At 36.0% G+C, this 17271-nt stretch overlaps 1 protein-coding gene across 1 annotated transcript; it reads left to right on the top strand.

Moving 5' to 3' along the window:
• The first annotated feature begins 338 nt into the window (after window positions 1–338).
• LOC121410348 (RING1 and YY1-binding protein A-like) lies at window positions 339–14932 on the top strand. The gene is made up of 4 exons (XM_041602372.1): window positions 339–457; window positions 7802–7927; window positions 10210–10332; window positions 13557–14932. Exons 1-4 carry the CDS (start codon window positions 432–434, stop codon window positions 13729–13731), a joined length of 450 nt encoding a protein of 149 aa, XP_041458306.1. The 5' UTR covers window positions 339–431; the 3' UTR covers window positions 13732–14932.
• Window positions 14933–17271: the final 2339 nt, after the last annotated feature.

Raw genomic sequence — 17271 nt, forward strand, 5'->3', positions numbered from 1 at the left:
GGCCTAATCAAGAATTAATTTTAAAAAGAATAACTCAATAGAAGCTATTAAAATCACTTTAAAAGCTATGCGAATTCTGACCGGATGCCATCAAGACCAAGGAAAGAAGAAGCCATATTTTGTAAATTTATCACGTGCTAGATACAATTTACATAAATTACAAACATTGTCAAACAATGTCAATATGGTTCAACAATAATCTAATCCATATCCATGATCAAAATATGATAAAATGTACTTTCTTTTTATAACATAGAACTTTTATTGAGCAGTTTATCGAGAATCCCACAGCACTCTACAGAAGAAGTGATAAGATTTGCGCATACAAAAAAATACCTGCTCAGCTGCTGAAAAGTAGGCTAGCTTAAAGCACACAAAGTTCAGAAGCCAGCGTCGTATTTGGGTACATTATTTGCCCAGAAATTGTGGTCATGGAGGGAAAACGTTCATCTTCAGGGTAATGTGTTAATTTGAGTATAATTTTCCGTTGTATATACATGGTTATTTTCACATTTTGCCCTGAATGGAGTGATGAAATGGTAAAGTTTGAGTCGTTTGTCTGCACTAGGTCTAGGACCCCATCTCTCATCTAAATCCTCCGGAGTGCAGTGGGAGCAGTCCGGTGTGCGTGCCCTTACCGTAGCGCGAGGTACATTATTAGGGGATAGGTACATGTACGGTACTCGAGCCTAGGCAAGTTCGGTGCTGGGCTAATCAGTTTCGCACCGACAAATTAGTCAGGAGACTTCTAGAGAGTGAAAATCATTTACTAATGTATGCTTACCCTCCACAAAGCCAGGGATTCAATTGAGTTCATCTACACATACCCGGATACCGCCAAAAAACCTCAAAAAAACTTTCGCCCCCGAGATTAGTTTTAAAAAATTCTAGCCCTAAAAAATGGAATAGGCCTACAACTTCTCATTTCCGACATTTCTATGCCATCAATTTAATTTTTAAACAAGAATTCATCAAAAAAATGAGAAAAATATTAATATTATTATGGAAAGACGGGGCTGTGGGAGTCTAACCGATGTTTACGCCGCCATCTTGTTTCCTTTTGTTCTTCCCCAACGTAAAAGACGCGCACGTACGTTAAGATAATATAATTTCATTTAGGCCTAGATCTAAAAAAAATAAAAATCTAGACAAAACACTATAGACTATAGGCTTGAATTGAGCATCATGATTACACATGAGGCTCGCACTGACATAGTAGCCTCGGTGAATGGGGATGATAGTAGAATGTAGGAAATTGTTATAAATCCCCAGAAATGACGGTTATTCCTGTCTAGATCTAGACTTCCATATGACCCCTCCACTAAAATTGAAAAAAAATATGGAGAATGTTTGTCAAGTGATATCTAACAAAGACTCTATATCCATGTTACATTTGTTTCGCAAAATTAACTATTGCCAGTTTCAGTTACAATAGTTTTATTTTTCTTTTTATATTCTTGAAATGTGTATATACCGTACTAATGTAGATTCATTGTTAAATAAGAGACACGAGTTAGAAACTTTCATTTCATTGCATCATCCTCATGTTATTGGTTTAAGTGAAGTCAAACCTAAAAATTTACGTTATAGTGTTGACTCAGCTGAAGTTAAGCTGGATGGTTTTTATGTTTTTTATAATCTTCATGACGCTGGTCGTGGTGTTTGTTTGTATATTTCTAAAGACCTCAAAGCAGAGGTATATGTAGGTTTTTCTCATCTTGCTTTTAGTTTTAAGGAAGCAGTGTTTGCTTGTGTGGGACTGAAAGATGGCGGTTCTCTTTTAGTTGGTCTTGTGTATAGATGCAAAGTGATGAAATCAATGCTGAATTATGTCTGTTACTTCAGGAAATAGGACAAAGCAAATTTCAGGAAGTTTTGTTATTTGGGGACTTTAATTTCCCAGAAATTAACTGGGAGCTGGAGTCATGTTCATCTGGTGAAGAGCACCCTGCTCATAAGTTTTTGGACTGTAGTAAAGATGCATTTCTGTTTCAGCACCAGGTTAAGCCTACACGCCACCGTGAAGGTCAGCGTTCAAATGTTTTAGATCTTGTCTTTACTCTAAATGAGAGTGCTATCTCGAGTATTGTTACCTCAGCAGGTCTTGGTAAGAGTGACCATTGTACACTGATTTTTAACTTGAAAGTTGGTGGCCGTTCGAGGCTCGATGATCGAGAACGACTGGTATATGGTAAAGGAGACTATGATGCCATGCATGATAAGTTAGTTGATATCGAATGGGCTGATGAATTCTCTGTAAAGTCAATGGAGGACTCATCGATCTGGCAAGACTTCCATATGTCCCCTCCACTAAAACTGACAAAAAAATATGGAGAAGGTTTATCAAGAATTATCTAACATATATCTAAGAGATTTAAGAAGGAAAAGTCGGATACATACCAAAATATGGCTTTATTCCGTCAAAAATTCAAGTGTGTGTAATTCCCAATGGCATCGGTTTATTTAGTCAGAAAAATAAATACCCAATACTCTTGGAGAGTAGACAAGTCGTAATATCGGTTGATATTAACAACTGGGCGTTGTGGCATGCGCCTGTAATCCAAGCTGTGGGGAAGTTACAAATTGATGCAGAGGTTCGAGGTTCGAGGTTCGAGCCCTGGTCACGTCTTTCGGATGGTGACGTTAAAGGTCGGTCCCAGACGTAAATAATCATATCTGATTGATACACGTCTGACGAAACTCAAATACACACACACACACGATAATTGTTATAAAACCCATGGCTTTCAACAATTCCTGCTAGCTCAGTGAGTAAGGCGACAGACTGGAGATGCTTCGTTCTGCAGCGAGAGGTTCGAATCCAAGTTCCCACCGGAAGTAAGAAGAAAAAAAGAAGAAAAAAAGAAGAAAAAAGAGAAAGACAGAAGGGGGTTTTGGGGAAGTATTTTTTAAAATTAGTGGAGGGGACATATGGAAGTCTTTCCATGGATCTTTTTCATGAAAACGTTGCTTGATGTATTTGATCGCTACATACCTAAGAAAAAATATAGAGAAAATACACGAAATAAGTCATGGGTCAAAGGAAAAACACTTGAACTTGTTCGAGAGAAACACAGGCAGTTCAGAAAGTGGCGCAACATGCATAGTCAGAAAAGTTATGGAAAATATACTCCATCAGAGCTAAAAAAAAACAGGAAGAATGCTATAAGAGGGCGAGTAATCAGGCGAGGTGGCATTGTCGGAAAGCTGCTAGTGATTTTGAGCGCTCAATTGCGAAATGCAAAAGGTTTTTGGTTGTATGTCAAATCGAAGACAACAATTCGCAAAAATGTAGCAAACCTTACAAAGGAGGATGGAGGTGTTACCTCTTCTGACCAGGACAAGGCAGAGATTTTGCAGGCCTTTTTTTCGTCTGTTTTCACAAAGGAGAATGTTCATGATATTCCTCCCCTCTCACAGGAAATGCATTATGATTCCCTCTTGGTGATGTTGAAATAACTTCAGGCGATGTTTTCAAGTTGTTGTCAAATTTGAAGACTAATAAATCTCCTGGACCTGATGGTCTTCATCCTTTTCCATTGAGAGAATTGGCTGATGTATTGGCGCTGCTGTTGTCCTTACTGTTTAACAAGAGTATGAATTGTGGTTTGTTACCCTTGGATTGGAAGTCTGCTAATATTTCACCTATTTTCAAGAAAGGTAGTAAGGCTGATTGTAAAAACTATAGACCATTGAGTCTAACGAGCATTGTTTGTAAAATTATGGAGAAGTTAATCCGTGATAAATTGTGTGTATATTTGGAAGAGAATGATTTAATTTCTATGTGTCAACATGGCTTTGTTGATGGTAGATCAACTGTCACTAATCTTTTGGAGGTGCTTGATGAGTGGACACAGGTACTAGATGAGGGTGGTACAATTGATGCCATATACATGGACCTCATGAAAGCGTTTGACACGGTGCCTCATCGGCGTCTCCTTCTTAAGTTGAAATCCTTTGGTATCTGTGGTAAACTCCATGAATGGCTTATGTCTTTTTTAACGGGAAGACGGCAGCGTGTAGTTGTTGGTGGAAAATCGTCATCTTGGGGAGAAGTACTGAGCGGCATACCGCAAGGTAGTGTGTTGGGTCCGACCCTCTTTTTGGTTTTTGTAAATGATCTGCCAAGTGTTGTTAAGTCTAATATTGTAATGTTTGCGGATGATACAAAGATGTATGTACGCTCTGATAGTGCTGTCGGTGTCAAACAACTCCAAAAAGATATCTCCCTTTTAGAAAAATGGGCTAAAAAATGGCAGCTACGATTCCATCCGGATAAATACACCGTCTTAAAGCAAGGAAAAAACAGTACAGAAGAGCAGACCCAGTATTACATGAAAGGAGAGTCTAATCTAATAACTCTTAAGGAGGTACAAGCTGAAAAAGACCTAGGGATATTAATTGACTCAAAGCTGTCTTTTAAAGACCAAGTGTCACAAGCAACATTAAAGGGAAACAGAGTCCTAGGAATCATTAGAAGATCTTTTGTTCATCTGGATGCAGTTCCAATGTCATATTTGTTTAAAGGTCTTATCAGACCCCTATTAGAGTATGGACAAGCTGTATGGTCACCATATAAATTGAGTGAACAAAGAAATTTAGAAAGTGTACAGAGGCGAGCCACAAAAATGATTCCAGGTTTTAGAAATCTGTCTTATATGGAACGTCTCATGAAACTAAAATGAACGAGCCTGCCTATACTAGCCTATCGGTTTTGGGAAGAGTGTCCTCTTCCAAGCCGCACTGTCTGTACTGTAGCTGTACAGACTACTGGTACCTTTGAAAGATCGCGAGCGCAATTTCAGAGCGAAATCGCTCATTGGTCATCCGATCCCGTGTATTTTCCCCCTTTACTATGGTGTGACATCTTTGAGACAGTCCTCGCTGTGTCCCGGCAGTGCCGGGAAAAAAGTTTGTACATGTCCCCGCTAACTTCAATGATTGTCCCCGCGGGCTGGGGACAGTCTTTTGTACATTCCCCGCCATGTCTCAGCTACACAACCCGGCATGCGGGGCAACAATTTTTTGTACATTCCCGGCTATGTCCCTGCTATGTCCCAGGACCCGCAGGGCCGGGAATACAATTGATAAGTGCATAGATTGGTACCGCGTAACCTCCCTTCAAAAAGTTATATTGTTCATATATGTACAATATAACTTTCAAATTTTGGAGGGTAAAACCTGTGTTAAATGAATGGAGAGAATAATTATTAATGGCAATGGGCATTTAACCAGTAAGCCCTGCGCGTCTGCATTTACTATGTAAGCGCATGCAATGCGCTGAATCTTAATTTTTATAGTGATGTCAGCTTTTCCTGACCCGTGCAAGGTACATTATGGATGGTACATTTTGAATGGTCTGTGTGCAACAGTTTGAATGTTTGACATTCAGCCTCCCATTTGCTTGCATACGTCAAACTAAGTAGGCGTTGTACAATTTACTATGATAAATAGTGAACATGCTATCATACAATATTACTTGACTATATGAACTCCAAATATAAAATTATCCCTTGTGCAGTCTTTTTCATAAACCTGAACTCTGGATGTAATCCAGTATAGACCTATTGTACAATAGATTGTGCACTATAGTGATTAGTGACGACAGTCTGTTGTGATTTTCTCAAAATTGTGCGAATAATGCAGTGCTATATCTCACATTTATTGAATTGATACAGAGAAAGTTATATGAAATATACGGCAAATTATGCTGGTGCAAATTTTCACTGCTGAAAGATATGCACTGTATAAGCTCAAACAACAGCATTATAATCACTGTGAAACCTAGCTCAATGATTAAGGCAATGGACTAGAGATGCCTTTTTCTGCAACCAGAGGTTCTGATCTTTGGACAACTGGCAGTAAGTAGGAAAAAAATTAGAAACAAGATAGCAAACGAAGGGGGTTTTGTCATAGAATTTTGTTAAAATGTGGAGGGGACATATATGAAAGTCTTTCCGTACTCTGTATATTTTGGAGAGTGGGTGTATGCCTCAGAGGGGACCATCATTTTTACACCTACTTTTTTGTTCTAGTGCATACCATTTTCCCCTCCACATATCCAGGTGCCAAAGAGTTTTCCTTCCGTTGTGCTCTACACATAAAAGAATCCCATACAATTGCAAAAGACGGACTCCCCGACCGCTAATTGGCTGATCACACAACCCCATGCCCAGCTCTATGTGTGAGATCCTTTATATTGTACAACGCCTACTTAGCTTGTTGTACACGATCAAATGGGAGGTTGAATGTCACACATTCGTACCGTTGCACACAAGACGTACCATCCAAAATGTACTGTCCAAAATGTACCATTGCACGGTTTGGGAGGCGACGTCACAATGCGATTTCATTGAATAAGGTGGCAATGCGCGTACAGCCCGCTGGCTAAATGCGCAATGCCGTCCAAGATCTTGTGCGCTTGTGGGATTTTGATTTTCGCTTTCAATATTTCTGCTCCCTTTTCAGAGATTACTGGAGGGAAAAACTCTTGATTTTTTCATATTTTCGCTAGATTCCGAGGCGTTGTACAACACAAATAGCGAATATTCTCATTCGTGCAATGGTGCGAGATTTCGCATTCGGTGAAAGAAAGAAACGCTGTATTCAACTCGGCTAACGCCTCGTTGAATAGAGCATCTTTCTTTCACCTCATGCGAAATCTCGCACCATCGCACTTATGCCTATTCGCTATTTGTATATTGTACAATGCCTACTTGGCTTGTTGTACGTGAGCAAATGAATGTCAAACATGTGTACTGTTGCATACACGACGTACCATCCAAAATGTACGTATACTGTTGTAAGGCTTTAGGAGGTGATGTCACAATACGATTCAATTCATTAAGCTCAGTAAAAAAATGAAGGTGAAATACGTGTATAGCCTGCTGGATAAATGCGAAATGCTACCCGAGGTCATGTGTGCTTGTGGGATCTTGCTTTTTTATTTCAATACTTTTGCTCCCTTTTCATACACTGTATGCTGGTAAAGCTGCCAGTGTGTAGGGTACTTTAGGCATGTTTTCGGATAATGGGCAGTTTCGTAAGCAGCATCTGAAATAAAATTTAAAAACTTGTGGTTTTCATCAACATTTACTAAAAATCTAGTTCCAGCAGCCTGTGATTTTTCATTTTATTAGGTCCAGGGCATTATATTTAAATAAAACTTTAGTTCCATGGACCAGTGACATAACAACAGGAATAACCGTCTTTCTTGCGGATTTATTAAACAATTTCTGTCATTTTATCGTCGTCCTGAGACACAGACAGTACCCCATTAGTGCAAGCTCCAATGGCTAAGTGCTTCACCTAATATGGGCCTGTTTAGTCCAGATATTAAGCATTTTGCTAGGTATAACAGAAACAATATTATTTTAAGTGATGGTACACGTTCCTCCTGACATTATGGCCCATATTCTGAAATCAGGTTTAACTTAGACCATGGTTTAATTCTGTGCTAAAATTATGTTTTCATGGTTTTTTTTTTTGTTTCCTGTTGCTTTCATGATGGGAAAATTGGATGTGTTTATAGGAAAATTGGAAAGAAATTGTTTAAAATTGTGCTACTTGCAATGTAGTGAATTGCATTTTGATAGTCATAATGCACTTCAAAACAATTTATGCTTATAGGATCTATCCCTTGAACCCTTTTTGGGCTTGCCTCTAAAACCAGCTAAATGATTTACTCCTGCCTATTTTGAATTTTCCAGAAAATTTTAACTTTTTGACTCCCCCTGCCATGATAACAGGCACTTGTTACACCCTAATGTATACAATGTATGTATTTTTCATATCTTGTCAGGAGACAGAAACGAGTGTCCCGCTCTCCAGAAGCCAACTACTGGGACTGTAGTGTCTGCACCTATCGTAATAGATCAGAAGCTTTTAAATGTGAGATGTGTGATGTCAGAAAGGGTACTTCTACTCGGTAAGAAAGTTTGATAATTTCCGAAATATCTTTGTTTTTGTCTCGCCTGCATAGCAGAGCGAGACTATAGGCGCCGCTTTTCCGACAGCAGCGGCATCAACATCAAATCTTGACGTAAGATTAAATTTTTGAAATGACATCATTACTTAAAAAGTATGGACCTAGTTCATGAAACTTGGACATAAGAGTGATCAAGTATTACTGAACATACTGCCTTGGTTTCAGGTCACATGACCAAGGTCAAAGGTCATTTGGGGTCAATGAACTTAGACCATGTTGGGGGAATCAATATCAAAATCTTAACCAGAGTTTAGTTTTTGAAATGTTGTCATAACTTAAAAAGTATATGGACATAGTTCATGAAACATGGATGTACAGTGTAAGGGTGATTGTGTATCATGGAAGATCCTGCCTGAATTTCAGGTCATATGACCAAGGTCAAAGGTCACTTTATAGGGTCAACAAACTTTGACCATGTTTGTGGAAATGTCATCATAACTGAAATTATATGGATCTAGTTCATGAGACTCTGACATAAGAGCAATTAAGTATCCCTGATCATCCTGGTCATTCAAGGTCAATGAACTTTGGCCATGGTGGGGGTATTTGTTAAATTGGCATTATAACTTAACAAGTTCATGGATCTACACATGTAGTTCATGAAACATAGACATAACCAAGTATGAATGATTATTTTAGGTCATGTTATCATAGTCAAAGGACATTTTTGGTCAATGCACATAGTATTTTATCATCATATGAGTGTTTCATTTTGTGAATAATTATTCAATAGCTGTTTTCAAAGTCAGCGCTGGCTGGTGCTATGTATATCGTGTAATGCAAGCGAGACTGCCAGAGGCATTCCACATTTCCACTTGTAATACATTGTAGAGTTATGCCTTATGCACCTGAATATTTGACTGATGATTTCCTTTTCTGTATAAAACAAATAACTGTACATGAATAATATTGGGTGTTTAGAGTTATTGAGTTGAGCTTAATTTTTTCATGAACAAGTAGATGTGATCAATTCTAGATACAAGTATATAGATCAATATCGCCCTCTATGTTCATGTTAAGGTAATGAGGAAGGCAGTATCCCGTTGTGTGTGTTGTCAGCCAGACCCCTGCTTCCTGGGAGAGATTTAAATTTCCCTTGGCAGGGAACTCGCTCATTTCCCCCTTGGGTTAGTGTGAACAATACAGAGAAAAAGCACAGTTATTGATAAATATCAAGTGGGTCACCATGATTATCCAGCTACATGTATCACTAGTGAACCATTACATCTTGAGCCTAAATTTCTTACTTCTAAGAAATGAAATATTTTTGACAGAATAACTTCGCATTTTTTTTCTTCCAAGATTATGAGACCTGTTCAATTAATTCAAATTTAGTCATTTAGATCTCAACCAACTGTATATGTTTCATCAACAAATCATTTGTGCAATCAATTGTTTCAAAAGTAGGTTCTACATTATTGAATGTAAATTCTTTACAGTCTCTGATAGACTGTATATGATGTTTCCTGTAATATGGTATAAAAGAATTAGATTAAATGTGATCATTGGCTAATTTGCATACGGCAAATGCTGTACTGTTTTCTAAAACATTGTAATCATTTAATTTTATGGGTTTTCGTGTTTGTTCTTGTAAAGAGTGAAAGCACTCGAGAGAAAAAAAAATTCAATAGGAAGAGAAAAATTCATACAAACTTAACGCTTAAAATGTCATCAAAATTGGATGTTGTAAAATAGTAGCAAAGTCGTGACATTTTTTAAAGTTAATTTGAAAGTTTTGCTTCATTGCACAAAACATTCATATCCTGGTAAATATGCAAATGGTAGAACCAATGTTGTCACCCACTCACTATTTCTTTTGTATATTATATGAATTGAGATTTTTTTTCTCATTATAATGTGCAACAGGATTTGATTCATCCCTGAACAGTTGAATTGCCATTTCTGTCACTTATTGTGATTTAATTAAGAGTCTTTTTCTTATTAGCGAAAATCTAAATATTTTTTATCTCTTACAATAGAATACAAAATGTATTTTGATATCCTTTTCTGAAGATTGATTTTCTTTTCTTGATAGGATGAATGTAGTACCATTGGTGGTGGTGGCAGTTATTGAAAACCTGGGTAATCACATCCTTGGACCCTTTGGAAGTGCATAGACATATTAGATAAATGAGTTGATGTGAACTATAAAAGATCTGAATATTTTTATTATTGTTATTATTAAAAGGGTGTCTTACTACCATTTACCGTTTTTTTTCTAGAAAGCCACGTTTGAATGCACAGGTAGTTGCACAACAGAGAGCCCAACAATTCATGGCCCCTGGAACTGGTCTACACCAACCGAAACACCTCAGAAAACAAGGTTTAAATCAAAGGAAAAACAGGTAATATTTTACCCCTGTGGTATTATTGACCCATATGCAATTTATTATTTCCTTTAACCTTCCTCAAGAACTTCATTTTTTATTAAACTGATCTTGCAGAGCTCTAAGTAACATAATATATGCCTTTTTGGTTTGTAAATGTGAGAATAAGTGATGAAATCATATAATCCACCGTATTGACTTCTAATGTCAAATAATAATCCTTGAAATGTATATTAACTTGTGGCAATGTTGTAGTTGTAATGGATAAGGTACATGTATATTGTTACAAAGCACCTTGTTTTCATGTTATGATTTGGGAGACATGGCCTGATCTTCATATCCTGTATGCGCACAGTCAGTAATGTCCCAGTTCATACTTAAACATACTACTTGAAGATATCCGAAAAGACTGAAATGCTACATGACGTCAGATGTTGAATCAAATTGATACCAGCAGAGGATGTCATACAAAATGTTTTATATTTCAGTGCTTGATACTCTATCTCATCTTTTGTTGTGTTAGTCAGACTTCTCATTTAGTCCGTTACATGTACTCCTACATGGTGAATATTGTTTTAATTTGAAAAAATATATAATTTTATGAGTAGCAGCAGTATGTTTTTGTTTATTTTACAAAAAAATATTTTATAGATGCATGTTGTATATAGAGGTTACAAGTTCTGTCATTTTCAGGTTTTTTAGTTAAACTGGTTTTCTTTGATTAATTATTAGCACTTTTCCTGTATGATTACAAGAATTTATATTTCATTCAACATGATCTCTTAATATTCTTATAGTGTGATATGTAGTCATGTTTCAATTCATGTAACAAAAATGATTGTAGTGCAAATTGCAGTCATTCATTTTAGGACACCATGGGTTAAAAGTTGAGATAAAACCAGGCTTGAATTGTTACTTTAATGTTTCTTTTCTAATCCATTGCTAAATCTTTTATAATGAAGTATATGTGAACCCCACTTATCCAGACATGACAGGAAATATCACAGCTTTAGAAACACAACTTGTAATATAGATCATGTTGTTGTGAACTACATTCATTCTGCCTTTATTCAAGAAGTGCTGTCCAAACAACTTCAGACACCCCTTTATGAATTGGCACACATTCAATGCTTGCCAGTTTTATTGGTTGACGATCAACATCTTGAACAGCTATTTCATCTAAAGTTGTGAATCTTTTTTTTTTCAATAAAACTGTTTAGGTCGCAATAAAGAAAGAAAAAATGAACGAAATTATTTCCTTTCTTGAAGATTGTCTTTTACGACAATGTCACTAACGAGTGCAAGTGTTCTTACACTGTCCTCCAGAAAATTGTACTACACATGTAGATGGCACTTTAAAAGAAAAAGTTAAATGCTACATATGGTAACTGGAAATTAAATACACATTTCAGTGATTTTTTTCCTATGTCTCATAAAAAATAATGTGTTATGCATGCATGGTGAAGATAATAATAATAATAATAATATAGAGTATTTATAAAGCGCCAAATCCACATTGATTATGTGCTCAAGGCGCTGAAAATATACTTTGGTATATTATTATTACCCCGGCTCTAGCTGAGCGGCCATATAGGCGCTAAAGCGTTCAAGGATTAAATCCTACCGGGTACCCATTCACCTCACCTGGGTCGAGTGCAGCACAATGTGGATAAATTTCTTGTTGAAGGAAATTACGCCATGGGATTCGAACCCACGACCCTCTGTTTCAAAGTCCGAAGACTAATCCACTGGGCCACAATGCTCCATATCTCTGAACATAATTTAATTCAATGAATACTGTATTTCATGTCGGTACTACTATCCAGTTCTTTACAGACAAAAAATCTTCAGAAGTTACATTATCCAGTTCTTTTAGAGCATGTAACTCATAGCTAGGCATGTCCCTTTAGATGCACTTATATGAAACAATATAATTAAGTTTTGTTATCAATTATTATTTGGTTTTATTTGCTAGAAGTGTGATTATCATTATAACACATTTTTTACTAAAAATTTGCATTCAGCATGATGCACATATGATCTTTATTTAATCTGTTGCAGAATCTTTGGCAAAACTATCTCATTCCCACTTTACAGACAAAAAAAATCAATTTACACTTGTACATGTATGGAATGAATCATTTTAAAGGGTTCAATTTTTTTACTTGCTTTGTCTGGGAATGTCATTATAGTGGTACTTTGTACTTTTTTGTCCTTTATAAGAAAATTTTGGAATTCAACTAAAGGAAATGTGCCAAAAGAGCATAACCTTGTTAGAAGTTTTGATAAGTTTCATGGTTCATTAACATACGGTTTTGTTTTGAACTATTATTTCCTTTGTCTGGATATTTAAGATTTCTAGAAAAGCATTCAAGAGGGGGGGTGGGTATGATGGTTTTATTGGTTATTTCATTGGTCCAATTCCAAATTTATCATCTATAAAGTCATTGCTGCACATGAAAACATTATAGTTTTTATGTAGCAATTAGTGAATATGCTGATGATCATTGGCATACAGAGTCATTTAAAAAAGCTTTAAGATTTTCTTATCGAATGAATGGAATTTTTTTCCTCTTTATTTTTTATTCATTCATGCTACTTGTTTTCAAAGTCAGCACTGCTGTTAAAGTGAATTGAAAAATGCAAACAAGATTGCGAGCCCGAGGTGTTCCTCTTGTTAATGCCATCTTTTCTGATACCCTCTCCACTTGATCCACATTTATATTTTTTTAGGCATTTGAATGGAGTTCGTAAAGGAAAAAAAGTATCATGGTATTAAATCTGAATGCATGTGTTAAAGCTCATGTTCCAGCTCCAAATTACATTTCATGCTACTTGTCTATCTCAAAATAAGGCTTATTGGTCATATGACTCAATGTGATAAGGATTGGATGTATTAAGAGTGGGAAGCACTTGATGAGGCCACTACTGGGCTTCAAGGATCTATGTGTATAGGTATTTTAACTCTGTAGTGTAAGAAAAATGTCAGGCATCATTGGTTCACCTTGAGTGTGTAAATTGAATTGAGAGTAATTCTTGAATATTTTTGTTTCAGTGATGCTGAAAATGTTAGATGAACATATTGCTTCAGGTACTCTACCCACTATTTCCAATGGATATTTTCAAGCAGTACAAATTCAGTGAATTTGAAATGCATGTCCCTTTTATTTTAGTACTTTTTACTTTACTTCTTTTTGTGTGTACTCTTTAATTGATTTTTTTCCCCTTTTCTTTCGCTACAGACCAAGATTAAAAAACGTTGACCGAAGTAGTGCTATATCAACTCAGGTTGTGGTGAATGATGTGTCTGTGATCATCACAGAATATAGAGCAAAGGCTCACACAAGAGTTTCACCTGAATCAGATGATAATACCTCTTCAGGAGATCAAACAACGAACAACATTAATGGAGTCTAAGGACAGGTTGTGCACATTTTTCTATTATAGCATTTTGTAAGACTGAATTCATTTGTAACTGAAAGGTTAAAAAACTACTGAAGGGAGTTATTATGACTCTGATATGCTGCTTTACCTGCATTGAGAATGGAGATGAAGTGGTGGACTTTGAAGGAAAAGTAGCTTGTATGGTGCTGTAAACATGTCATCTGGATTCTCATTGTTATACTTGTTGCTTGAAACTAGTGGCACTGGGATGGGATGCTCTTGACATCCAGAGGTTTGGAGGGGCAAGCGAATACAAAGGCTCTTCCCTCTAAACATTTTTCTGTCCAGAACATTCCAGTGCCACTGCCTGAAGCTATTATGTTTTTATGTAATTGTAGATAATTCAGAATTGAATATTGTTAGTTTATCAGGATTGATGTCACAATATCAAAATGCTGTCAGAGTCACTGCAGTTGAATGAATAATAATCTTTGAAACAGTTAGGAGCATTAGATCTTGCTTTATGATAGTCAATTCTCTAAGCTTAAAATCAAGTTTATCGTGTGATTGTCAGATCCTATGCTGTTATGTGTGTATATTCCTCTTCAAGGGGGAAAATTGTATATAATGTAAGAGGAGAAAATAGCTCTTGCCAAAAATTATTTAACCTTTCACTCTAAATGAAAAAATAAACTGTTCATCAAGGTGTTTTTGTTAGGAAGATTATGTCTATGATAAATATTAGTATCTTTCCAGAAGTAAAACAGTCTTTGATTTGATGTATAAAGATATTTAAAAAGATTAATGAGGATATTTTTTTAATTCAGGTTTACTAAATACAAAATGTATTTGCTTGTAACTTGGTCATTATGTGACACTTAAAATGTTTATTAAATTTCTGTCATTTACTTAATTAAAAGAAAAATCAGGGAAGGCCTTTAACCAATATGCTGGTCTCCAACAGGACCCTGTAACAATATTAAGACATTATGACATAAGAAAGACAAAACGTAGACACTAGTAGAATGATCATAACTCTGAGGTGGTAAGTAAATTATGAAAAGGTGAATAACAATGAATCTGGATTCATTTGAATTCACTTTAAAGCATGAAATTATATTTAATCAATAAATCTGCTTGTATTGTTAATGAAAGGTAAATGTCCAGATGCGACAGCTTCTTCAAAATAGATTATTTTTTTTTTTTTACTGCCTCCCCCCTTAAAGGACAAGTCCACCCCAACAAAAAGTTGATTTGAATGAAAAGAGAAAAATCCAAAAAACATTCTGATTTTCACATTGTCAAGTAAAACAACAATTAATGACACCCTGAACATGTAGAATTAACATTGTTTAATACTATATAGCTCAGTTAAGTTTTTCCTTATTGTTGAATCTGTAAAAAAATGAAATATTGTATAATTCAAACAATAAAAAACAAAAGAAATGGTGCGTGACAGACATTATTGACTGTCTAATTTGCATGCAACTGAGTTGTGCATATCACTGTTTTGTGAAAAATAAGTGGAACTTAAAAATGTCAACTTTCTTATTTTACACCCGATTTTGATGAAATTTTCAGCATTATGCTAGTTTGATTTTTCTCTTTTTATTCAAATCAACTTTTTCCTGGGGTGGACTTGACCTGTAAGTAAATTATAAGGAAATGCTGTCATCTGGGGCCAGTTTCACAAATCTTGTTTAAAAACAATTTGCAATATCAGTTAATAGTTTAAAGAATGCCAGTTGATTTTAAGTTGAGATGTATTTCATACATTCTGGTCTGTCTAGATGTATATGTATTTTTCTTCTCTTTTGGGGGGAGGAGTTAATGATGGATCTACATTAACATGACATCTGCATTCAAGTCAAGTTCAATTGCACGGATTAAATGTGTAATAGAAGAAACCCCTCCTTTGCCATGCATAGAAATTTTATTACTATATTATCACTATATTTCATTACTATATTATCACTTTATTGTTACCTCTTTTCTCCCCCCCCCCCCCCCCCACTCCTGAAAGATGTATCCAGTGGGGAGATGCTTTTTTTTTAACCTTGGAGGCAGTACACATGATCCTGAGAGGCATAACATGTTAACAGATTGCTTTGAAATTTAAAAAGAAAAGACAGGTTCAAATTTTGCTTTCATTCTATTAAGCCTGTCATGAATCCATGAAATTTTGTAATGCATTCTTTGGGAAATTCGAGATTATAGGCACCGCTTTTCTGACGGCGATGGCGGCGTCATCAACATTGAAATCTTAACTAAGGTTAAGTTTTTGAATTGTCATCACAACTTAGAAAGTATATGGACCTAGTTCATGAAACTTGGACATTAATTTAATCAGGTGTCATTGAACATCCTGCCTGAGTTTCAGGTCACATGACCAAGGTCAAAGGTCACTTAGGGCCAACGAACTTTGACCATGTTGGGGAATCAATATTGAAATCTTAACCAAGGTGAAGTTTTTTGAAATGTTGTCATAACTTGGAAAGTATATGGACCTAGTTTTCAGCGTTATGCTAGTTTGATTTTTCTCTTTTTATTCAAATCAACATTTTCCTGGGATGGACTTGACCTGTAACTAAATTATAAGGAAATGCTGTCATCTGGGGCCGGTTTCACAAATCTTGTTTAAAAACAAATTTGCAATATCAGTTAATAGTTTAAAGAATGCCAGTTGATTTTTAGTTGAGATGTATTTCATACATTCTGGTCTGTCTAGATGTTTATGTATTTTTCTTCTTTTTTTGGGGGGGGGGGTTAATGATGGATCTACATTAACATGACATCTGCATTCAAGTCAAGTTCAATTGCACGGATTAAATGTGTAATAGAAGAAATCCCTCCTTTGCCATGCATAGAAATTTTATTACTATATTATCACTATATTTCATTACTATATTATCACTTTATTGTTACCTCTTTTCTCCCCCCCCCCCCCACTCCTGAAAGATGTATCCAGTGGGGAGATGCTTTTTTTTAACCTTGGAGTTAAAGATAGTACATATGATCTTGAGAGGCATAATAATTTTATGGACCCCTACGAAAAACAGCATGTGCTGATAGGGTGTTCCATCCCACAAGTGGTAAATAAATAAAAAAATAATATGTTAACAGATTGCTTTGAAATTTAAAAAGAAAAGACAGGTTCAAATTTTGCTTTCATTCTATTAAGCCTGTCATGAATCCATGAAATTTTGTAATGCATTCTTTGGGAAATTCGAGATTATAGGCACCGCTTTTCTGACGGCGATGGCGGCGTCATCAACATTGAACATCCTGCCTGAGAACTTTGACCATATTGGGGGAATCAATATTGAAATCTGAACCAAGGTGAAGTTTTTGAAATGTTGTCATAACTTGGAAAGTATATGGACCTAGTTCGTGAAACTTAGAGATAAGGGTAATAGTGTATCACTGAACATCTTGCCCGAGTTTCAGGTCACATGATTATGGTCAAAGGTCACTTAGGGTCAACAAACTTTGACCATTTTGGTGGTATTTGTTGAACCGTCATAACTTTAAAAATTTATGGATCTAGTTCATGAAACTTGGAAGACATGAGAT

Source organism: Lytechinus variegatus, chromosome 3 (assembly GCF_018143015.1).
Source record: "Lytechinus variegatus isolate NC3 chromosome 3, Lvar_3.0, whole genome shotgun sequence".
NCBI lineage: Eukaryota > Metazoa > Echinodermata > Echinoidea > Temnopleuroida > Toxopneustidae > Lytechinus > Lytechinus variegatus.

Excerpts from the sequence above, each read along its gene's own strand:
- LOC121410348 (XM_041602372.1), top strand. The coding sequence starts at position 432 with ATGGAGGGAAAACGTTCATCTTCAGG. Across the intron at positions 458-7,801 it reads GGAAAACGTTCATCTTCAGG|GAGACAGAAACGAGTGTCCC; the intron begins GTAATGTGTTAA and ends ATATCTTGTCAG. Across the intron at positions 7,928-10,209 it reads AGAAAGGGTACTTCTACTCG|AAAGCCACGTTTGAATGCAC; the intron begins GTAAGAAAGTTT and ends TTTTTTTTCTAG.